Source organism: Protopterus annectens, chromosome 15.part0, assembly GCF_019279795.1.
Source record: "Protopterus annectens isolate FY-2018-M chromosome 15.part0, PAN1.0, whole genome shotgun sequence".
NCBI lineage: Eukaryota > Metazoa > Chordata > Ceratodontiformes > Protopteridae > Protopterus > Protopterus annectens.
In genome coordinates this window covers 239,138,955-239,164,260 of record NC_056749.1, presented here as the reverse complement: position 1 = coordinate 239,164,260, position 25,306 = coordinate 239,138,955, and the positions used below count along the sequence as shown (strand labels likewise).

Below are 25,306 nucleotides of genomic sequence, written 5' to 3'. Positions count from 1 at the left end.
CAAATATTTAGACCAAAACTTGCAGGTAGGTTTAAATACATTTTCACATGTATGTAAAGACTCCTGGCAATTTTTGGATAAGGTTGGGAAGATATGCATAGATGAGAATGTGATTATGATTACCATTGACGTGGTCAATCTGTTCACAGTTATACCCCATGAGGAAGGAATAGCCTGGCTGGAGACCTAGTTACTTAAAACCGGTCTATATGACCAGGATAATATTAGTTTATATGTAACACTTATGGAAGTGGTGCTCCAGAATAATTACCTCTATTTTGCAGGTCATTATTACAAGCAAAAAACGGGGGTTGCTATGGGCACTACCTGTGCCCCCGTTTTTGCTAACTACGTCATGTCCTTTTGGGAACAACAGTAAGTAATTCAAGGCACTTTCCATACCAACATTTTATTCTATACAAGGATTTTGGATGACTTGTTCATCTTGTGGAAGGGCAGTGAGTTGGAATTGGATCAGTTCTACGAATACATCAACCACATGGCTAGTTTTCTAAACATCAGCATAGTAGAGCTCCTATTTCATACCTAAATGTGGAGTTAGTTATCACCAGTGAAAATAAAATGGAATCTACAATATATAGAAAACCAACATTCACAAACTCTTATTTAGAATGTATCAGCGCACATCCCTATTTTCAAAAAAAGTCTATAGTTAAGGGACAATTGGTATGAGCCACCAGGATGGTGAGCTCTGATATTGTTTTTTCAGAAGAATTAAAATTTACTTTAAAAATGTTCAAGGCTAGGGGATACCCTGAGGTTTTACTTGATGAAATCAGTAAGAAGGGACATATAAACGGCAAAACGGTATATATAAATCGATTTTAAAATATGGCAAGGATGCCAACAATGAAAATAATAACATTGAGACAAATATTAATTTAGGTTTTATTACATTTTTTAAACAGGATGCATGGAATATTGTTGATATAATTTTCAACAATTGGGGTATACTACAATTTGATTTTAACGTGGGGCAAAAAGTTGGGGGTAAACCTAAAATTATTTTTAAAAAAGATAGTTCTTTCAAGAACATAATGGAAGTGTCCAAGTATAATAGTGAGAATAGTACAACTAGAAGTAAGGGCAATTATAAATGTAATCGATGTAAGATTTGTCCCTATATTTTGGAAACAGGGGAGAAATTTGTTCTGAATGTGAAAACACTAAGGATTAATGGGCATTACAATTGTAGCACCCGGAATGTGGTGTATATGTGGCTAAGTGTCTTGATTGCCCTATTTGTTATATAGGCGAAACTGCTAGGTCTTTTAAGAAATAGGATAAGTGAACATTTATTGGACATTCGACATGGTAAGCATACAAATGCACTTGCTAGACATATTAATGAATGCAGGAATCATGTCTTCCGATTTTTTTGTGATTCAACATCTGATCAAAGACCCACAAGGTAGATGCCTAGATGTACATTTAGATGTATGTGAGTTGAGATTGCAGTTTAGGCTTGATGCCCCAAGATACCCAGGTATAAATGAAGCTATTAGTATATCCAGCATCTTAAAGCTAAAAAAATATTTTGGGATAATTTATTGCCCTATTGGGGTTAGCATCCGGTTTCAACACTACATATACACTTATATTTGCAATTTATGTAATTAATGATATATTTTAACAACTTGCTTATTTATTTATATGATAATTATGGCATAGAGTCTTATTTATAATGTATAAGTTTTTAAATATGGCATGTCTTTTTAAGAATAATTACTATAATTGATTATACCAATTAGTGATATTGATTTATTACATAAGGCCGGGGTTGTGTTTTTGTACTTGTTCTGAAGAAGTCCCTTGTCATTGAAGGGAAGAAAGCACTCAACGTATTTCCAATAAAGCTTTTTGTTTGTAGCTGCTCGCTTCCTCACTGTTGTGTTCTGGTTCTAGACTTTAAAGATTCCCTGCAGGCTACTCTTTCAGAGATACTGGGTAAGCAAATTTGTGCATCTAGGGAAATTATTTTTTCATAGTAAGGCCTTGCTGAGTCTAATTATGGTGGCTGCCAAAAAAAGCAATTCCTAGAAATGGAAATGAAAGTCTAAACCACCTTTACTAGAAGTAGTGAATATAGTAAAAGAGATAAAATAACTAGAATTGGGATCTTTAGTAAAGGCTATCAACAAATTACCTAGAAAGAAATGGGAATATTGGGAACAACACACACAGAGGAGGAATGAGCTTTAAAAGAAGGCATGATTTTAAATAAGCTATGTAATGTTTGACAGACAATGATTGGGTAGACTATAAATGATGTATAATGCTTGCAACTAAGATTATGTCAATACAGATTGTTTTCATTTAATTTAATAAAGATGTTTCTTGTTAAAAAAAGTTGGGAAATGGAATATATGCATGCAGTAATGAAGGAGTCTGAGAACACTGTTGGTATCTCAAGAAATATGAGACAGTATCAAGACGGGTGTGGTGGTACATGAATATATTTGGGTATAGCCTGTTGAGGAATCTAGCTGAAAATTGGAAGCTGTGGATCCTCACTACAAGTGAAATAACTGAGAAGTCTAAAAGGGTGCAGTGTGCTATCTTTTTTTGCATGTCACAGGGAAAGAATCGTTGAAGGTAGTTAATTATTTTTCAACAGTATGAGAAAAATCAGCAATAATGGAGAAATTTTAAAAAATTATTGGAAGTCTAGAAAAATGTTGCATTTGGTCATCATTTAATCTGTAAAAGAAACTATCTCTGGTATTCATAAACATTGTGCACAGATGCATAAATCCATCTTGCATTTAAGTTGAAACAGCCATCAGGGACTACCCCGATTCAAAAACATAATCTGGGATGGTGCATAGCATGTTGAGAATATTCTGGTTTCTTTAATGGCATACAGCAGCACCTAGCACATCACTCTGTACTGGACACTGCTGTGCCTGGTATGGGAGGGACCTCTGTGTAGGAGACAACACTGCATATCACACCAGATAATTGCAGTTAGCAAAGCTTACTGTATGTACTAATCTGCTAGGTTTAACTTCTTAGCACAAAGCAATATACTATGCTGACTTGCAATTCTCCATTTCTCTGTGGTCTGATGACATGTTATAGAGTGATTCATAAAGAAATGTCACTTCCTAGGCATAACATCAGATGAGGGGTCATTACCATAGTTTGGTAGAGAGGGTATCAGCTACTGTGCTTGCTCCCATTGGTGTGAGTTTGACGACATACCTTGGAAGGGTGGTGGGACAAGATGATTTGGTATAGCAGGTTTGCTTGCTGCACAGAGGACTCCTTTGACTGTAAGGGTTTCCTACCATTTACCAGAATTTTTTTTTTTTTTTTTTTTCTGTCCCAATGTGGTGTTCAAAGTCTGCACCACAGCATAGTAGCAGAGGACGGGAATAACTGCAGTGTCAAATGCAATGCCTTCATTTAGTACACAGCTTGTTTCCTGTATTTCACCCTACTGGGACTAGCTGTACTCTCGTGTGTTCAATTTTCTGAATGGTATACAGAAAGGAAGGGGAGTCATTTGCATACATACCTTATTTATAGATTACACTGTGTACATAATATGTACCCTGGAGAGGTGCAGATATGCTCTAGAGAGAAGAGGAATGAAGGTCAGCAGGACTAAGACAGAATATGTGTGTGTGTGAATGAGAAGGAGGATAGAGGAATGGTGAGGATGCAGGGAGTAGAGGTGGCGAAGGTGGATGAGTTTAAGTACTTGGGATCAACAGTTCAGAGTAATGGTGGGTGTGGAAGAGATGTGAAGAAGAGAGTACAGGCAGGATGGAGTGGGTGGAGAAGAGTGTCAGGAGTGATTTGTGACAGATGAGTACCAGTAAGAGTGAAAGGGAAGGTCTACAAGAGGGTAGTGAGACCAGCTATGTTATATGGGGTGGAGACAGTGGCATTGACAAAAAGGCAGGAGTTGGAGCTTGATGTGGCAGAGTTGAAGACGTTATGATTTGCACTGGGTGTTACGAGGGTGGACAGGATTAGGAATAAGTATATTAGAGGGTCAGCCCAGGTTGGAAGGTTTGGAGACAAAGCCAGAGAGGCAGGATTACGTTGGTTTGGACATGTGCTGAGGAGGGATGCAGAGTATATTGGGAAAAAGATGCTAAGGATGAAGCTGCCAGGTAACAGGAAAAGAGGAAGGCCTAAGATAAGGTTTATGGATGTGGTGATAGAGGACATGCAGGTGATTGGTGTGACAGAGCAAGATGCAGAGGACAGGAAGAAATGGAAACAGTTGATCTGCTGTGGCGACCCCTAACGGGAGCAGCCGAAAGAAGAAGATGACGACTGTGTACATAATGGGGTAATGTAGTCTACAAATGTCCTGCCTTGTTATGTCACTGCTTTTATTAATCACAACAGGCATTGGTATGACAGTCTGTGACAAACCAAGCCTTCTATATAGTGCACAGTTTTTATGAATAGTGCCCCCAAATCTTTTGGAAACTATAGATGTACTTGCTACAGAGCTAAAGAACAGATCCAGAGACCATGACATTTGTCAAGTTTCATAATTGATTGAAAGAGCAAAACAGTCTGTGGTATAAGAAATTATAAAACAAGTGACTAATATTTAAGAGAAGCAGTCATTCAAACCACGTCAATGATGATGCAATACGATTTATAAAATACAGAATAAATAATAAAAACTTTTACATAAAGACCATATCAAGATTTATTGAGAAATGCTTCCAAAGCAGGTTTTGCTTTCTGTGAGTGAAGCTCCATCAGCCCTCCAACACACACACACAGCTTAACTAAGAAAATTGAAGACAATTGAATTCGAACCACGAAGTCAAAGCATGGAACATTTAATTACTCTAGTAAATGTATTTAAGTGTTCCTTAATATACAAATCAAAGACAAACTGCTGTTTTGTCCAGAATACTCATGCACATATAATGAATGCATTTTGTCACTTAGATTCTATACCTAGAAATCTATTCATAATATTACCATCATGGACATTATCCCAACAGTTTTGAATTCCATACAATCAAAAAGCATGTCTTGGGGATTCAGAAAGAATACCATGGCTCACAAAGAGCTACATTAAAATTATCCTGTTGCTTCACTGGGTGCATCAATGGAATTGAGACTTCAAAAAAAAAGATAATAACCAGTCTTTTGGTTCCTGGTCAGACCATTCCTTAAGTAGTATGTGCATTGCTGGATAATACACAAGAAGATTGAAATCAGATTGCTGAAAGGGGTCCACAGGAAAGCCAACAGAAAGGTGTGGTGGATGGAGAAAAAAGGATATTAGCCTTGACAAGAGGAGTAGGAGCTCTTCATAGATGAAATCAGAAGAGAAAATGGAAATAGGATGATCCTGTGCATCTGTATCACACAAAATTAGTGACTAGCTAAGTATTTAATTAAGCAATAGATCACAAGCAATGAGGTGATAGTGTACATACTCTTTTTTTATAAAACTTAATAACAGCAGGTGTCCCATAAGGATCTTTTCTGAGTCCACTTCTATTCACTATATTTATCAATAACATGCACTGGAGTGCATCTAATTCCTTCCTTGGGCAATATTCAGATGACTCTCTTCTCCTTTCTCTTTTCCCATATTCCCCATCTATAAAACTCTCTCAGGCTCTCTCTCGAATTCCCTCCTTTCAGATCCAATGTTATATATTATCCTAGCACATCATACAGCTAACGCCCCTTTTGGAATGTACCTCACAAGACATCTGCAACAGCTGGAAAGGCCACAGAAGTACCTCACAAAGTGGATTACTGGCCTCAAACAGATGCCTTACACTGACCGTCTCAAATCATATCAAGCATATCGCCTACTCCGAGGTGATCGCTGCTTAACATACAAAGCTATGTCAAACCCAGAGCTGTTGGACATGCTACACCTAAAGAAATCCCAATCCCTCCAAGCTACATGCTCTAGGGACCTAAACCTTGTCACCACAATAAACAGGACATGCTGGAGGGATAGATTCCTGTCCCAGAGACTTCCCATACTCTGGAACAGGCTACCCATCTATGTCAAGCAAAGTTCTTCATTAGCACTCTTCAAGAAAAATCTTGATGAGTGGATGGGAAATGGGAAATACACCCAGGGGATCACTTCTGTGTCTCTGCTTGACAGTGGCACAGGAAAATAACTTTCTTGGGTGGCGTAAGCCAGGGAACCTTGTTGGCTAGGCTTACATAGGCCCTCGGGCAGATAGCCTAGTACCTACCTATGAACCTACTGTACATATCAAAATACTCATATTACTATGTATGCTTTGTTTCTAGACAATGGTCACCTCTGTTATCACCCAGTTACTGTATATAGCAAAGCTGTGTTCTTATACTATGCTGTACAGTTCTTAGCCAATGTTAAATTGATAATGATAGCAGTGAAATTTATTCTTGTAAATTTCTCTGATATTATTGCTTAGTGTTCGGAGCTTCATCCCTGAGTCTCTAAAAATGGGCAACAACCCAGTCAGACTTTCCAGGTAAACAAATATTAAATAAATGCCAAGTTAGTTTTAGATAGATTTAGAAATATAGATGCTACTAAATTTCTTTGGTTTCTTTACTGATGTACAGAGTATATAAAAAAGCCACTAAAGCAGATTTAGTGGTGTATGATGGGTAGAAAATATGCTGAAAGGGAGCGGGTACAGTGTTTTGTATTATATGGCTAAGGGAAAGATGAGCTTAGTTTGTAGTCTGAGATTTCACCTGAAGTTCCTGTTTTGTGAATGTGTGTAATGAAGGCTTGTTTCCATGTTTCTAGAAAATAACATTTGTTTTTTGATCTGTTTACGAGCATGACTATGGGATAAGCAATAGTATCAGCTGTTTTATTTAGGTAATACCCATGTAGACTGTCAGGGACTAGTGAGGTTGATTTCATTTTTAAGTAGAAATTTGTTAATGTAGTGGAGAGGTATACTGTAGTCTAAAATCCCATAAGTGAGCTGTTTCTATAGATCTGTAGCAGAAGGTTGGGTGAAATAGTTTTGCTAGAGATGGATCCTATAAAATGTTTTTTCATTGACAGGATAGAGGATTTGGTGGAGATTTTTTCCCTGGATATATTATAGGTTCATAGGTTCATACTAGGCTATCTGCCCTAGGGCATTTATAAGCCCAGCCAGAGTGTGTTTGGCTTCCGCCACCCATTTTAAATTAATTTTGCTATGCCCTTTTTCGAGGTTAGTATACTGTGCCTCTGTCTAACAGTGACACAGAAGTGATACCCGGGGTAAACCTACGATCTCCCATCCACTCATCAAGATTCCTCTTGAAGAGAGTCAATGAGGGACTCTGCCTAACCTGGACTGGGATTTTATTCCAGAGTGAAGGGAGCCTCTGGGTTATGAATCTGTCCTTCCAGCATGTCCGATTTATTTCAGTGCTGAGGTTCAAGTCTCTCAAGCGCGTAGCTCGATGGGATTTGGATTTTTTGAGGTGCAGCATGTCCATTAATTCCGGGTTGGACATGGCTTTATACGTCAGGCACAGATCGCCTCTGAGCAGGCGGTATGCCGCTGAGTAGAGCTGGAGTTTCTTTAACCGGGCAGCATATGGCATCTGTTTGAGCCCTTTGATCCTCTTGGTGAGGTACTTTTGGGGTCTTTCCAGTTGCTGCAGGTGTCTGGTAAGGTACATCCCAAAAGGGGCATTGTATTCAATTATGGGCCTGATGAGGGATGAGTAAAGAGGCACGATGACCTCCCGTGATCTAGATGTGAACCCCTTCATGATTAGGTGGGCTATATAAAATGTTTTTCTAACCACTTTGGCCACGTGGTTGTCAAATGAGAGATTGCTATCAACTTCGGTCCCCAGGTCCCTAATTACTTCTTCTGTACTTAATGGATTACCACCTATGTGGTAATTTGTGGGCACTTTGTTTTTGCCAAAGGGGATGACTATACACTTTTTGGCATTTAGCTTGAGGCCATGGCTCTGGCACCAGTTGTCTGTTTCCATGAGGCCCTTTTGGAGGATGCTTGTGTCGGCTGGAGAGTCGATTATGGTGCTCAGTTTGCAGTCATCTGCGAACTTGGTCATCCACAGTCCTTCCGTGTTGGCCTGTACCTCCGAGAAATATATACTGAACAAGAGAGGTCCCAGGACTGAGCCTTGTGGGACGCCACTTGTAACTGGTTTGGAGTCTGACATGGCTCCAGCAATTCTAACCATGTGGGTTCTGTCCTTGAGCCAGTTTGCAACCCATCTAGTGACATAGGGGTTTATATTTAAGCTGGTGAGCTCATCTATAATGCCAGAGTGGGGTATTGTATCGAAGGCTTTTGCGAGGTCCAGGTAGGCTGTGTGGACCACCTTCCCCTCGTCAATGGCCTTGGTGACTGTTTCAAAGAAATCAACCAGGTTTAAGAGGCAGGATCTGCCCTTAACAAAGCCGAGCTGGGTAGGATCCAGTGTCTGTAGGTCCCCAATATCTTTATTTATGAGGTCCATGATGATCCTTTCCATAGCTTTGCAGACCAAGCTAGTCAGGCTTATGGGGCGATAGTTTCCAGGCTCCGTTGAGGCACCACCTTTGTGGAGAGGGACCACTGTTGCTGTACGCCACTCTTTGGGTACATATCCTGTAGTAAGGCTGAGACTGAACAATAGTTTTATGTTTGGGTTTAGCTCTTCTTGGAGTTCATGTAGGATGCAGCCCAGGACACTGTCTGGTCCCATTGATGCTGTGTTTTTTGCTTTGGAAAGGGCAGCACTTACCTGAGCATCTGAGATGTCAGGGGGGCAGCACTCTGCTGGGATAGATATTTGCCCTTTTGGTGGGGAGGGGGGAGAAGTTTGCGCTGAACCTGTCAGCTAGGATGTTGGCATTGTCTGTGGGTTCGGTGTATTTTTTGTCATTTTGGACCAATTCTGAGCATATCTGAGAATTCCCACCCAGGTTCCTAACATAACTAAAGAAAGCCTTGTGATTATCCTTAGTGTCCTGTGCAATTTTTCTCTCGAAGCTGGCCTTAGACGATTTTATGAGTGCCCGTAGTTTTTTGCTAATACTGATCAGAGATGCCTTCCCTTTTTGGGATTTTGCTCTATCATGTAGTAGCTTCCTCCTTCTATTGTATAGTTTGTTTATGGCTGGGGTCCACCAGACAGGACGTCTGCCTTTGGAGGATTGGGTCTTGGTTTTATTTGGGATTGCATGATCCATGCACTCCTGAAGGTGTTCATAGAATGCGTTTATAAAGGATTCTGCGGTCTGGGCTGTATTTTCCACAGGCCCGGGGGCTTTGAAGGATTCCACCTCGGTTTTGAGGAGTGTGAAATTTGCTTTAGAGAAGTTTTTCACTGTGGTTTTCAGGGCAGGGGGTGGAGTCGGGATGTGAATATCCAGTGAGATTAATTTATTGTCTGATCTTACCAGTGAGGGATACACTTCTGGTCTGGACCATAGAGTCCCCATGTTGGTGATGATCAGGTCCAGTATGTTTTCCCCTCTTGTGGGAGTGGTAACAAGTTGTTCTATAGCATTTGAGTTTATAAATTCTAGGAACCTTTGAGCTAGGGTGTTGGAGCTAGAGTAATGCTCCCAGTCTATGTTTGGGTAGTTGAAGTCACCCAATATAATGGTGTCTGGAGAGACCTTCATATTTTCCAGTGTTCTCAGGAAGGCCGAGTGGGGTTCCTGGGTTTGGGAGGGTGGTCTGTAGCAGGCTATAAACTGGAAGGCAGTTTTACCCACTGTTAGTTACACATGGATAGTCTCTGATGCTTCGTGCTGTGCCACCAACCTGGAGGTGTGGGTATCTGATGAATCAATATTAATAATACTCCCCCTCCTTTTGTGGTACGGTTCAAGTTTTGGGGCCGAAAAGCATGGTATGAGGTATAACCTGGTAGTGCTGGGGTGCTCTCGGAAGCCTTGAACCAGGTTTCTGTTACTGCACAGATATCGATGTTCTCCATGCTAAGGGGAGTTTAGAGTGCATGCATCTTGAGGTTTAGACTTCTGGCTTATGTTCTTCCAGAAATGTTTTTGATTATTTTGGTTGGTAAATTGTAGAATGTTACATTAAAAAAAAAAAAGTTTGTCTATGGACTAATTTTTTTGTCTTATATCTAGGAATTTTTTAATTAATTTAACATATTTACAATATAAACATGGAAAGGAAGAAATTCAACATCACATGCTGTTATACAATGCTACGAATACATTGAACCATCAAGGTAATCTTACACAGTTACTGAAAAATCCACGAAGGAATAAAACTCATCCAATTCAGCTTTATTGTGCAGAAAACACAGCGGTGCTCCAACACTGACCTAGGTTTCGTCCCAAAGGACTTCTTCAGAGTGTTTGGAACCAACAACATTTATATTAACATGATTAAGTTAATTAAGTTAATTAACCAATGCACTACTTAACCAGTTGTAGTATAATTGAATGACCCGCCCAAAAATTCAGGCTAAAATCAAAACAGCCGATATGAAAATATTAAAAACTCTTGTGCACTCTTTATAAACTTACAAGTAACTGTGTTAAAATACCAAACTATAAAACAATATAATTAAATTAATAAAGAAAACACATGTATATAAATTGTGTATAAAAAGGTAATAATTAATGATTTGAGAAAAAATAATAAATTTAAAAATACATAAAATAAATCTAATTACTATGAATAAGTAAGCAAACATTATTATAGCTATTTATTATCCCATTATATGTTTAAGCCTTAAATATGGTTTAATTGAAATAAATTCATTCAACCCAGGAGGATGATGGGCATTGAGTAAAATTTGCCACTTAAGTTCGCAAATATCTAAATGTTGATCAATGATCCTACCTTGTGGATCTTTTGTCAACTGTTGTAACACACAAAATACTCATCCTCCTGGGTTGAATGAATTTATTTCAATTAAACCATATTTAAGGCTTAAACATATAATGGGATAATAAATAGTTATAATAATGTTTACTTACTTATTCATAGTAATTAGATTTATTTTATGTATTTTTAAATTTATTATTTTTTCTCAAATCATTAATTATTACCTTTTTATACACAATTTATATACATGTGTTTTCTTTATTAATTTAATTATATTGTTTTACAGTTTGGTATTTTAACACAGTTACTTGTAAGTTTATAAAGAGTGCACAAGAGTTTTTAATATTTTCATATCGGCTGTTTTGATTTTAGCCTGAATTTTTGGGCGGGTCATTCAATTATACTACAACTGGTTAAGTAGTGCATTGGTTAATTAACTTAATTAACTTAATCATGTTAATATAAATGTTGTTGGTTCCAAACACTCTGAAGAAGTCCTTTGGGACGAAACCTAGGTCAGTGTTGGAGCACCGCTGTGTTTTCTGCACAATAAAGCTGAATTGGATGAGTTTTATTCCTTCGTGGATTTTTCAATCTTACACAGTTAACACATTGAGTCTTGGTATTTCAATAGCAACTTTTCAAGGCCATCTCAACCACTAAAATTCTAAGTATGATTTATAGATGTTATTCTGATCACTTTTTTTTTAGTTTTACATAGTATTCCTGTTAAATTTTAAAATTCTTTGAATATAGATTTCCATTTTTTTGTAATAACTTTTCTAGCTACTGCCAAAATACTTCAGAATATTGTTTTTGTCTTTTACAGATAAAGGAAGTGGAACATTCATTAGTATTATTGATCTAGTTAAAGAACAATTTCCAGACCACAACCCCCTAAAAACATACTCATCTCTTCCCAATATACATTTATTTTTTTTTCACAATCCATAAATATGTGTTTTCAATCAGCTTTTACATCTTTACTACATCTCCAATAAACTGCAGAAGTCATTTCACTAAGCTTATAGATTTTATAGGGTGTAACAAACTTTTGTGTGTATATTTCCAGTATAAACTTGCGGAATTTTGACTAACTGATTTAAGTAACAAAGTTTTATTCTTACCATCTATTGAATCACTCAATCCACTACTATCTACCAAGTTCCAGAATTTTGCATCAAAATTATTATTTGTAATTGACATATAGTTTTGACAAGCTTCCTTTGTAGGTCAGTTTACTTTCCATGATTGCATTCATATATTGGGGGATTAGTGTTCTGTTCCTCTTCACTTATATTATCTACAAATTCATTTCATTTCTCACTGATGGTTAACATTAATGGGTTAACAGATTTCGTCCAACTTATAATCTTTCATTAAATATTCTGGTAAATTAGCTTTTCCTTTTTCAAAGCAATCAGACTATAATATTAATCCATTCCTTTTTAGTCAATTCACTTTTAAATGATTCTGAGTTTCCTTAAATCTAGAGGTGTGTGCAATGGGAAAGCACAGACATTTCCATTTTGGTATTAATGGAGTTTTAAAAACATATTTCTTAACTGTTTTATGAATGGATTTCATATATGCAGAGCCTAAAGACTGAAATGATTTTCCATCTAAGGTAAATTTTATTGACCAGATGAAAGAATAGTTACATATTTCTAATTTATCATATTTGATAAACTTATAAGAATTTAGTAAAATTTGCTCCTGAATGATTTCCCATTGACTAATGTAAGTAGAGTCTATCCAGAGTACAACAGAGCTAAAATTTGCAGCTACAGAATAAGATTTTACAGCTGGGAAGCTAATACCTCCATGCTCCCTTGATCTTATATGATTTCTATAAGCAGTTATTTGCTTTTTAGGATACCATAAGAATGAAGTTTTTTTTCTATTTTCTTTAATTTTTTGTCAGGTATTAAAGCTATCAAATTTTATATGTAAAAAGTAACACTTTAATTATTTTTTCAAAATTATTAAAAATCTTACTCATGTGTCGATAGATTTTTATTCCTAAATATTATATTTATATTTCTCTTTAAACTTGCTTTCTATTAATTGATTTACCACTAAAGTTTGTTTTATTATTAAATTTCAGCAGCAATACTTCTTGAAAATTTTCAATTTCGTCCTCTATTTCTTCAATTGAATAATTTTAATCTCCTATAGTTAGTAAATATCTGCAAAAAAGTTGTATTTTAGATTGACAATCCTAAAAATTGAGAATCATTCAAAGTTTTCATTGATTCTTATACTATTAGCTAAGGGGTTCAGTAAGTCATGAAAACTGTAGTATGGACAAGGGACACCCTTGCTTTGTGCCTTATTTAAAGTAAATCCTTGAGAAATGAGAGATCCTATTTTAACATATGCTTTGGAGTCCCTGTACAGTTTTTTTTAAATATTCCAATAAAGTTTTAAACAGGTAGTTCCAGTCTACAAAATCAAATGCTGTCTTGATATCCATGCTAATTAGGGCCAATTTCGTGTTCATTCCTTTTGCTAAAACTAAAAAAGTTACAACCCTTTTTATATTATCATATGTTAATCTATTAACTGTAAATTGCATTTGAGCTTTATTAATTAATTTAAATACTGTTATCTCTCTATCCTGCAGTGAAGATGAAAGTAAATATTTTATAATATACATTTAATAATAAAATAGGTCTATATGAGGAAGCTAACTTATTATCCTTTGTTTAAGTATATGTGAGATTACAAAAAATTTCCACAAGGGATGATTTTTTTTTGTCACGCTAAATTATCCCAAAGATGTCACTCAGTAATTCCAAAATATTTAATGGGAGCAGACTATAATTCCATACTTAAATCATTGTACTCTGGAGCTTTACCATTTTTTTCCTTTTTTAAAGCTTCTTTAACTTCTTTTGTGGTAAAGGGCTTATTCAATAGATATATTTGCTGGTCCTTAAGTTTATTTGTAAAATTTTTCTTTAAATATTTGTCAATTTTGTAATCAGGATTATTTTATCTTTATCAAGATTCGTATGTAATTTTTGAAAAATGTTAAGCAATTCCTCTATGTCTAAAGTAAGCTTAGTAGTGTGAGAATTTCTGATATTGATTTGTGCCATTTTGATTAACATCTTATGCTTGCTAGTTAATAGATGTAGATTTTTTGGAAATCATCTCATTAACTCTGAAATTATATTTTTCTAAAGTTATTTCCACTTTATGCATTAAAGCTGTTTGATATTTTGTCATTATTTTAATGATTTCACTCTTATGTAATTTCTTTGCTGTTAAACATACAAGATGAAATGCACAGTGAGGTTTGAACAGCTCTTTATCCCACTCTTTCATTTTATTTCTAGCCCGTCTTCTCATTCTATCGTTAATATGCATTTTTAAGGAGTCCCATAGTATGACTTTATTAACCTGACCATTTTCAAAGATAAAGAAAATTCTCAATTTGTGCCTTAAAATAACTCTTAAATTCTTTTAATTTCATCATAAAGGCTGTGATTCTATAACTAATCTGAAATGTCTTATATCCATTAACATATTAATACTTAATGCAAATCAGATGAAGGACAAGGAATATTTTTAAAATAATTCACTTTACTAAGTAAACCTGTAGAGGCATAAATCCTATCAATTCTAGTTTGCATCCCATGCACACAAGAATATTGAGTGAAGGACATCGGTTTAATGCTTTAGCTGATGCCAGAATTTTAGCTTTCTTCTATTTACTTGCATCTTCTATACTAGATATGCACTTAAAATCTTCCACTAAAATTTAACTACCCTTCCAATGACTTTGTAAGTTTAACTGATCTCTTGCCACCAGGAATCCAGTAAAATGTTCCTAGTGTATAGAGTTTGCCATTATATTTAGTTATTACAAATGTATACATTCCTTTGGGATCATTAATGGATTTCATGACCTTAGTCATTACAGTAGATTTTCTTCAATGTATAGCAGCCCCGCTCCTCTTTTGGTTGAGAGAAGCAGATGATAACATCTTCTACCTTAAGTTATTTAAATATTGTATATCTTTAGCTATCAAGTGAGTCCCTTGCCATATGTTTCCTTTGTTTAATTTTAGATATCTCATTAACAATTTCCTTATGTTACCATTATTTCCTCCATGTACATTAATAGAAAATAGATTAAAACTATCCATACTGTATATTTAAAAAGATTTCATTTAAAAGATAATATGACACATTTATCCTCCATATTAATTTAATTGTATATAAGACTCTAATGCATTCCTCCAACACGATCTTAACATTCCAACTTTTTTAATTCTTCCTTTCTACAAACTAAATGACAAACTCATAAATAAACAAAAATAAATCTAAAAATATAACTGTATATTATAAATAAATCAGAACCTTCCATGAATACCAAAGTTCCTAGTTTCCCTATCAAACTACTGTACTCTCTCTACCTACCAATATCTAAAAATTCATAAAAAATAGCCAAAAGCTACCATTAATTATATATATATTATATAAAGTTAAAAATAATAAGAGATTATTAATTTAGTTATATATTTCACCTTTTAAACATGTTCCCCATTACTACATAAAAGTTTAATAATCTTCTATTAATCACAAATATCAAATAATCCAAAAATAGTGCACTATATACCTATTTATGCAACAGTAGTATAAATTACTCATTAAATATTCTTGAATTATTCACTCATTCAACTTTATTATAATTAACTCTAAATAATTATCTCTAAATAAAGTAGAACAAAGTGGGACCTTAACAGATAAACAAATCTGTAAACTTACAGGTGAGAGGTAATCTTAGCATAATAAAATATTATTATAAAGGTACACATATTTTATAGATCCAACAAAAGCTCTGAATAAATGTTAAAATTGCAAGGGTCTATATCTCAAAAGTGTGCAACACTCTTTATATGATGAATATAAAAATATTTAAAAATCCTTTAGCTTATTAAACTAATTCATAAAAATATGTACATTACTGAAGTCCAAATGAGTGCCTTGCCATTTCTATGGATTAAAAAAAAATTGCAGTCTATGCTGTATACAAAAGTTACAGTGTGCTTAATTCAAATACCATTCTCCCTTCTCAGGTTCAAACATATTGAAAAATCTACTTTACTTTCTGTCAAAATGGATGCACTGATTCAGCAAAATGGATGCACTGATTCAGCAATATAACACTTAAGTTTCAGCTATGACTTATGAAAAGAGTTATTTCAGGTAGTATTAGTGAATCTAACAACATACAATATGCACATACAATATGCAAAAAGCTTCAAAGTTCACATGACCAAGCTTCAAATTTCAGCTTTTGGGATATTTTCAAATATTCATGGTTTCACAGCTACTTATCTGAATGCCAACAAGCAGTTAAATGGCAAATGAGATATCATCCTTACTACCAGTCTCTGTTAGTATCCCATAAGTTTCAATTCTTGGGCCACTACTCTTTATTATTTTCACCAATTAACTCAGTACCACCACCCACCTAGCCACCATTGTATAATATGCAAATGACTCCTCCCTCATCTGAACAACTCCCTCACTTCCAGAGCTCCTATATAGAACAATACCTTTCTAATAACCAACTCATACTTAAGCCAAACAAGACAAAACTAATGCTATTCTCAAATAAAATTTCCGAGCTCCCGTTCCCTTTTATCATCCTCTCCTCTAATATCAGAATTGAACATATTGACCATACCAAACTGCAAGGAGTCACAATTGACAACTCCCTAAAATATGACAAACACATAGCCCAATCCATCAAAATGTTCAACATCAAACTTAGCTCACTGTACAGAGCCAATCCATTCATCCAGGCAGTCTGTAGCTAGGACAAATCTACTGTCCACTCTGCTATATGCCTCTGCCATTTTCCAAACCTTAGAAAATCTGTCCTAAACAAATTAGAGGCCTGTTACAGTAAAATAGCCAGATTTGCCACTAACCAATAGAGATCACACCACTGTTCAGCTCTCCATCAAATAAAGTTGATCAAATTACCAAATCTGTTATCTCTCAATCAACTTACAATTGCCCACACTATTATTCACCAACCAGACAACTGCCCTGCCCTCAAAAACTTAGTTCAACCTTACTCGAATAGTAGATTTCTGCTGTCATCCAACAAACTTTTACTAAAGGTCATTAAATTCAACAATAGCTTTGGGGATTCTTTCTTCTCCAACCAAATATCAAAGACCTGGAACTCCATTCCCCAGCACATATGTAACATTGCCAACTTTTCCAATTTTAAACTGCTTTCCAAGGATCACCTAACCAATAAGTGGCTGTGCTCCTAAATACCCACCTTGCTTCTAAGCTTTTACTTTTCCCATCAGTATGGCCCAAGCCTGGTTTCTCTCTTTACTGCCTTTCCTATATACATATTTACATAAAAACTCAAGACAATTAATTAAGCAGTACAGATGTCAGATTCTTGACTTTATTCATGCCAAGAAAATTACCATGTCGTATGTTAGTTCATACTTGCATCAGCTTATATGTTAACTTATTTACTTGTACTTTAAATATTTTCTCTGTGTTAATACTGTATAACAATTATTAATACAACAGATCTTGTATTAACGGCTTGTGTTATTTTTTCTACTTGGGATTTTAAAAATTTGTAATGGAGCTGTTCTCACCGGGCCTCCACTCAAACCAGCCTTTTGGCCAGCTGGACACTCCCAGTAAACAAATGTAAAATAAACCATAAAATAAAATAAATAAATTATATGAGGTCTTGTACATTCACATCTCTACCATATGCAGGTATATGTATGTAATACATATGTTTCTAATGAACAGTTTATTTAAATATTTTCCATCCTATTTGCCCACTAATATTCTATCTTATACTATATAACTTGTTTCTAAAATCTCCAATAAAAGAGCCATTTAATCATTGTCTCTCTGTCATTGAGTACAATATGTGTATACATTTCTTAACTTACTGATAGCACTCAATCTTACATAGTAGATATTTCATTCTTTTTGCTTATGCAGATTATATAGAAGATGTTTGCTTTTCTTAATTCTAGTATTACAAGCAATATTGACTATATGTAAAAGAATTCTTGCTTGTTTAATTTGTGTGTTTTTAGCCACTGGGAACTGCTGATCTCATCTAAGATTCAAATCCTGACATTAGAATTTAATTACAGCATGTGAAAGTGATAACTCACATAACACAGTAGCTATTATTTTCCTCTATGTTTTTCACTCTTTTTTTTTAATTCTTTTAAACTGTCAAATCAGTAACAAACATCTAACTTTACTTCTGCCATTAAAATGTACAGGTAGAGTTAACATTATACCATAAGCTATTAACATTCAGCAAAATGTAAGCAAATTACATGTCAGCAACAGCTGAGTATAAACCATTACTACAGCTTTTGTTTTATCAATTCTTCCCTTGTTAAAAAAAAAAAGAAAATATGTTATTTTGAGTAGATGTTTTAACACATTTACTTGAAAGAAAAAAAAGTCCATTTCTGATTTTACATGCATCAGTGATGAACTTTGACCTAGATTTTCTACAAAATAGCTTAAGAAGCTGCCAGGAAGCAATACAAGCAAGAATCTAGCATAATCACACAACTGGAATATTTTTTGTTCAAGCTTTGTCAATTGCATCATAAACAACCTGTGAAAGGAATGTGCTACTCAGGAATAAAGAAAAGAAAATCAACAGCACTTTAACACTTCTAAATTAGCATATTACTTAGATCTGACATTCAGTTATCCAGAAATGCACATATTAAGCAAACATAGAAAGTTACCAGTTCTATTGTTTATAATTTAATGACATCCTCTTACAGGAAGCATTTGTAAATACAGCTATAAGTTTAGTTAAATGAAACCCATTAAATTTTTTACTCTAAATATAGTAAAACAGTAAAACTAACCACTTGTAGTCCTTATCATGAAAAATGTTTTAGCTTAAAATATAAATGTTTTGAAGCTTAAAGTCCAATACAAACATTTTACTTAAGAAAATAAAAGTCCTGCAATCAGAGAAAAGTCATTTGTTTTAAGCTTTTTAATTTTAGAAGCATATTTTCAAGAATTCATCTCACTGTGTCTCGAAGGATATACTGTTCCAATCCATTTCTTTAGTATTATGAAGGATTTTTTGTTGACAGAAGTGGATGCCTCCTCCAGTGTGTCATAAATTTTATTTTCTTCAGAAAGAAATACTTGATCTTTGCAGGAAATATGAAAGTAGCTTTAATATTGTTCTTTTTAAATTCCTTGATCAGTGGAAAACAGGATTTTACTGGAATAATCTTATAAAATCTGACTAAATGTTCAGCTATTTTAATATGTGGGCTGGACCATGCTGTTAATAATTTATATTTTTCAAAGTTAAAAATAACCTTAACTATAACTGAATGTGATGGTGAGTTTTCCTTCTTCAAAGGTGCTCTCAGAGATCTTTGTGCCATTTCAATTCCAAAAGAGAGTTTCAGGTAGAAAAAATGTTTTATGTAGCCAGTTTGTCTAGAAGTTTATTACATTGTCTCACTCATACTTTTCAGGTATGCAATGAATTCTAATGTAATTTCATCTCAGTCTATTTTCTAAATCATCAACTTTATGTTATATTGTTTTAAAAGAAATTCGGTCTGAAACAAACCTTCAGTTATTCTCCCTTCATGATCATTTAAAGCTTCTTAAATACTTCTGACCTGTGCCACTTTGTCATTTTATAAGAATTTCAAAATTTTCCATCTTCTCTCTGGCCTCTTCTTTGAAACTATTTTGGTATCTAGTTTGTCCATCTTAAGTAATACATCCTCCATACTAGATATTAATGACTGGATGTCTTTTTAACACAAGAATCCTGAATACAATTTCTTGAGTGGCTCATGTGAAGTCTCTTCTCTCTTAGTTAAGCAGTTGAAATTCTGACAGAGCTTTCACCAGTTCCTGCTCTCAGTCCGTCATATTGGCCATGCCCTCCTGTCTTACATCTTTTGATAAGGGTGCTATGCTATGTTTAGCTGTGTGTGTGTGTGTGTGTGTGTGTGTGTGTGTGTGTGTGTGTGTGTGTGTGTGTGTGTGTGTGTGTGTGTGTGTGTGTGTGTGTGTGTTAGCCATGCCCTCCTGTCTTGCATCTTTTGATAAGGGTGCTATGCTATGTTTAGCTGTGTGTGTAGGAGCTAAGGAGTATGGTATGTTGATAATGTATTGAAATAATAACTACATCTAATAGCAGATTTTTGAGGAGTCCAATCACACTGAGCAACAATAGAAGTGAAGCAAAGACTTTGGAATATTTTAGTTGATCATATGTATGAGATGATTTTATTCACTTTAGTATGTTTCCATGTGAGGAAGGTCAGGTTGTAGTCATTTAAGTCATTAAGGAGTTCTCTACTTCTTCAGTATATGTGGTTTTCAGGTAAGAATCCAGTCCAGAATACTTTGTTTGCCTGTTTGTGCTGGTTGTCTCATTAATTAACTGTGTAAAATCAAATATATTTATATTTGTTGTGTTTTTGCTGTTACTCTGGTCTGTTTTCTCCTAGGATAATGATGCCATTTTATGTGCTGTTGGCAAGCAAACATAATATGTTTTCAGGTGTACTGATATTATATGGAAGGATGTTTAGTAGAAGGTATAGCTTATATGATGCACAGTGCATAATTTGAATATGTTCTTGGGCTGTATGCTACTTTTGTATCAAAACAAGCAGGGAGTAATGTGAAGATGACTTGTCAGGGTTAAACAAGCTAATTGTAGTAACAATTTGCCTACATATGCAGTGTAAACAAATGTTATTTTAATGCTCTGAAGCCTTTGGCTCGGAATGGCAAAGTCATTCCCTGGCTAAAGTTACTACCATACAACTGTGTTCAGTACTGTTATTCAGTTACTGTTATGTGCCCTGCCTGTTCTCCTTCTGTATAATTGAGATTCTGTCAGTCAGCACAGAGGACCAAGTCTATGACTTGCTTCCTGTCCAGGGTTTGACTCCCTCAGCCTCCATTTGCCTAGTGTGTGATTCTTGAGCATGTCTTTCAGTCAAACAGTGCTCTCTCTGGGGCAATTGAAAAATTGGGATGGGCTCCTTAGTGGTCTCCTGGACCACATGCTTAAGTAACTCTGCATGAACCTGTAACTGCCTATAGTGTATGAAATACTCACATGACAGTTTAAATGTAAAAAAAATGTTATGTTGCTAACCAACTTGCATATTATTAAATTGAAAAGCCTGGTTACAGCTTGCTTATTATTATTACTGTGTTATGTGTTGTTAAATTGCTATCAGGTATGGTTAGTCTTTCCATTTGTAACCCTGAGATTAATCTAAAAAAAGGTCCATAGGGATCATTGATCTTCCCCAGTTAAACAAAATAAACTTGTAATTAATGGTGCTGATGGAAGTTTTCAGACTGGGTCTCATCTTTCAAAGGATTGTACTGAATAGCACACTCAGTAAGTAAACAGACAGGCAGACATACTGTATCACATAAAAAGTGGACCCTCAGAACTTCAAGTAGCTACCTGTAGGGTAAAGGTTTCTGTGACTATGTCCATGAACATCTCTATTTATTATGCCAGATATGACTCGGTCAACCAGATACCATTGTTCATTATTATGCTATGTGTATGGTGCAACCTGTAAACATGTATATTAGACTTCAGAGCACTAAAATTTCAACACTGCCATGAAGTCTTACTGTTAAACTATGTGTGCCATGGCAGTAGAGCTGAGTTGTAAACAAAAAGTCAGAAACTGGAATAAATAGAAACAGACAAAAAAGTATGTGCACAAGACATTTAATTCCTCAAACAATGCAGTCACTTACTGGCACTTTTGGTTTTGTAAGCATATAGTATGTAGCAGTCACTGATTAGCATGCATTCACTACCATAAAATGTGGTTTTCAGCACTGACCCACTTTGCAGTGTAGACTATTATCGAACATGCAATAGAAAGATACACCGCACACCTCCACTTTGAAAAACAGGGCATACAGTTAAAAAAGGCCCACTGCAGCAAGCTGAACAAGTGTATTATGTTTTGTGCCAGTGTACATCTGCTGAATGTGATGATGATTTGGTCATGACATAATACAGTATTGCTCCTGACCACTACCAGTTATATTCCAGGACACTGCACACCTGAACACTACACACATTAATATGATGTATACAATGGCCACCTGTTATCTCTGCTCTTTGCAGGTGGAATCATATTGATGGCCTTATGATGATTTATTGCTTGTGGTTCGGCAAACTGGCAATTAATGTGGTTAACTCTGAGTGTGCTACTGAACTTTCCAACAGCCCATTGCCACTTAACAAAAGATTACAAGAAATATGGCTTGTAAAAATAATACTGGGAAGCTGTTTTGCAGCAACATCTACTTTTGAAACTAAAAGTCCTTGCCAACAGTTTAAATGCAGAAATCTAAGTATATCTGCTATGAATTCAGACTGTGTATTGCTTCTGGCTTTTACTTCATTTAATTTTTTTCTTCTTTCTCAGATCTTTAAGTTACTAACTTGATTCACTTTGAGAAACTTTGTCTGGGATATCATTTGGATAGCCAGATATAACATTTTGTTTAATCTGCAATATAGTTAACAATACACTAACATGCATAATATACACATATCTTCTATATTTCAAGGAAGAAATGCCTTACAAACTGAAGTTTACCTCATTCTGACAGGCCAAACAATTTATAAACAATTTATAAGGAATGTGGCCACAAATACATTGGCTAAGCATACAGCAGAAAGGGGTATAGAACACAAATTTCAGTTCAGAATAATATAAATTATATATAAAAATATAAGAGGTGAAGATCTGAAAAATGATCAAGAGCTTTGTGAATATGAATGGATTACACTGCTAGATTCAGACCACAGACCAGGCTTGAATGTAGCTACTAGTATTAAACCTGTTCTCAAAAGGAAACAAATGAATGTGCTATGACCATTGAGCTGACTATGCCTTTAATTGAAGTTTACAAGTCAATCATTCTGATAGGGCTGTGTTTTATTGAAGTGCTTTAAAAGTGCTGTGATTTTAATTGTTTTACACACTGAAGAAGGGATTTTTTCTGAAAGCTTTGTGTTTTTGTGAGAAATAAATTGTGCTGCTTCTGTTTACTCAACGTGTCTGCTTCTGGAATTTATCTTGTGTGTGCTACTTTGTATTCCAATGGTTTATTTTAGTGCTGGTTTCTGTGACGGTTTTCAATTTATAAGACACAGACTTCAGCATTGGTATCTACATGCACTTGAATTCTTTTATTTCATCAAAGTGTTCATGCACACACAGAGTAGACTTTCTCTCATGAAAATATACATGTCAGATAAAATGTTTTTACCCCGTTAATGGTGTAAGATGCATCTAGCCACTGTATAAGATATTCATATATATCCTAATCCATGCAAAAGTGTGTGTTTGTATGACTGTAATGCATATTTGTCCATAGAAAAGCAACATTTTAATTATTTCTATTTTCCCTACAGGAGGTGCCTCTTAATACTGGAAGAGCTGGGGCTTGTGTTGTAGTTATCAAGTTGCCATGAAGACTTACGTGGTCATGACCTGCAAAACCACTGAAATGAAGAAAATATAAAGTGTTGAGCACAAACATAATGCTGGTGTTTAACTGCCATGAACATTCCTAATCAAGTCACGCTGTTGCTTCAGAATTCATTATGACTTTCTAAAAGGCTTACTGGAAATGTAGTCTGCTTTTAAGCCATTGCTTAATTTCAGCATTGCAAAGCAATTTTGTTTTTTAAAAGGACTCTGAAGTTTTTGTATAGGGAATAATGACCAAATGAACTCCTGCTCATAGCTCTGTTTTGTACTTCTCTTCAAACATTATATTAGCTGTAGATGTTCATATAAATATTTATTTTGCTAATCAGTAAGACTAAAAAAATGTTAAATGTTTGACAGGCACTTGGTGGGTATCATAAAAGAACAGCCCATTTAATTGCTTTGCTAAAACAAAATCAAAAAAATATATGTATTTGTTAAAACCCACTGTGGATGGTGGAATGCAGTGAATGCAACTGAACTACTAATTCAATGCTCTGCTATAGTAGGAATATTTCCTTGGTGGGGGTCTGTAACTTTCTGTTAATACAGGTAAAGCCAGTGCTTTATGGAATCTGGAAGATCGTTAAACTAATTCAAGAAATTGAACAAAAGTCATACCTCTGAAAGCAATGATGTCAAACCCTTCATGTTTAGCTTGTTATCTATAAAATCTGAAACTCTTCAGGAATTTTGCTTTAGAACATCTATACGACTACTTATACACATCTAAAATAGCTCTTAAACAAGGCTATTTGACTGGTTAAAACAAATCTTTTTTTAGCAGCAGTAAACTACAACTATCATAGTAAATTATTTGGTCAGCAGACAGCTCAAGCAGTTTAAACTTACTGGCATTGAGTTAATAAAAGTTCAAATAGGGGAAAGGACTTTCAATTTTGACCCAAAACAGCCACTCAAGACTAATACAAAGGCTGCTCTACTTTTATTCCCTTCTTTGTTAAATGCTTTATCCTGTTGGGGGTTATGAGGGGAGCTTTAATCTTATCATGACAAGCAATGGACAAAGAAACCAGTACTGGACAGAATTCCATTCTGCTTCAGAACAAACACAAACTCAAATGATGTGCACACCTACATGTAGTTGAAATAGTCTTAATTTTGTTAAACTTTACAAATATACTTAAAAGCTGTCCACCTTCTTTTAATTGCCACATTATCAGCAGCAAGAATTATATATCCTAAAGTTAGTGTGTGGTTCATACGTCTCAAGTGTCCAGATTTTCACAGAAAGTTCAGATTTTTGCCTTATATTTTTGGTCAGTTCCTCAAAATGTATGGTCTTCTGGCCAATCACTGAGGACTGAAATAAATAAATAATGGCACAAATTTGAGTTTCAGACTTCATATCCTTCAGAAAAATTCAAACTCATGCAAAACCTGTTATTCTATCAGCTAAGTTTGTAAGAGCAATATTTAAAAATCTGTACCTATTTTTGGGCCTTTGCCCCCCCCCCGACATTATTTTAGGTTTTGTCCAGATTTATTGTAATAAGAAGTTGAGAGCATACCTCTCAACCTCTTAGGGCCAGAAATCTGGAAAAATCCATAAAAAAGTGGGATAAAGGCCTAAAAATAGGGACAATTTTAAATATTGCTCTTACAAACTTAGAAAGTTGATAAACAGGTTTTGCATTTGCGTGAATTTTCTTAAGGATATGTGAACTCAGAAAACAATGACAGACAAATGAGCTTCAAACTTTAATGATTTACCACTAATTTGCCAGAAAACCACAATTTTATGAAAAACAGACCAAAAATATGAGGACAGAATCTGGACATTTTATAAAAATCTGTAGAGTTGAGAGGTATGGTGTTGGTTTCTTGACATGTATGTGGTTAATGTACTGAAGACATGTCTTCATTTCTATTACATGTACAAACATTGAAAAATGC

General features: G+C 35.1%; 1 protein-coding gene across 1 annotated transcript in view; it reads left to right on the top strand.

Moving 5' to 3' along the window:
• The window catches only part of KLHL4 (kelch like family member 4), a 1,295,922-nt gene extending 1,271,143 nt beyond the window's left edge, over positions 1–24,779 (top strand). The window contains exon 11 of the mRNA XM_044056990.1: positions 23,311–24,779. Coding sequence (XP_043912925.1) covers positions 23,311–23,370 — 60 coding nt within the window. The 3' untranslated portion in view covers positions 23,371–24,779. The remainder of the gene's footprint in view (positions 1–23,310) is intronic.
• Positions 24,780–25,306: the final 527 nt, after the last annotated feature.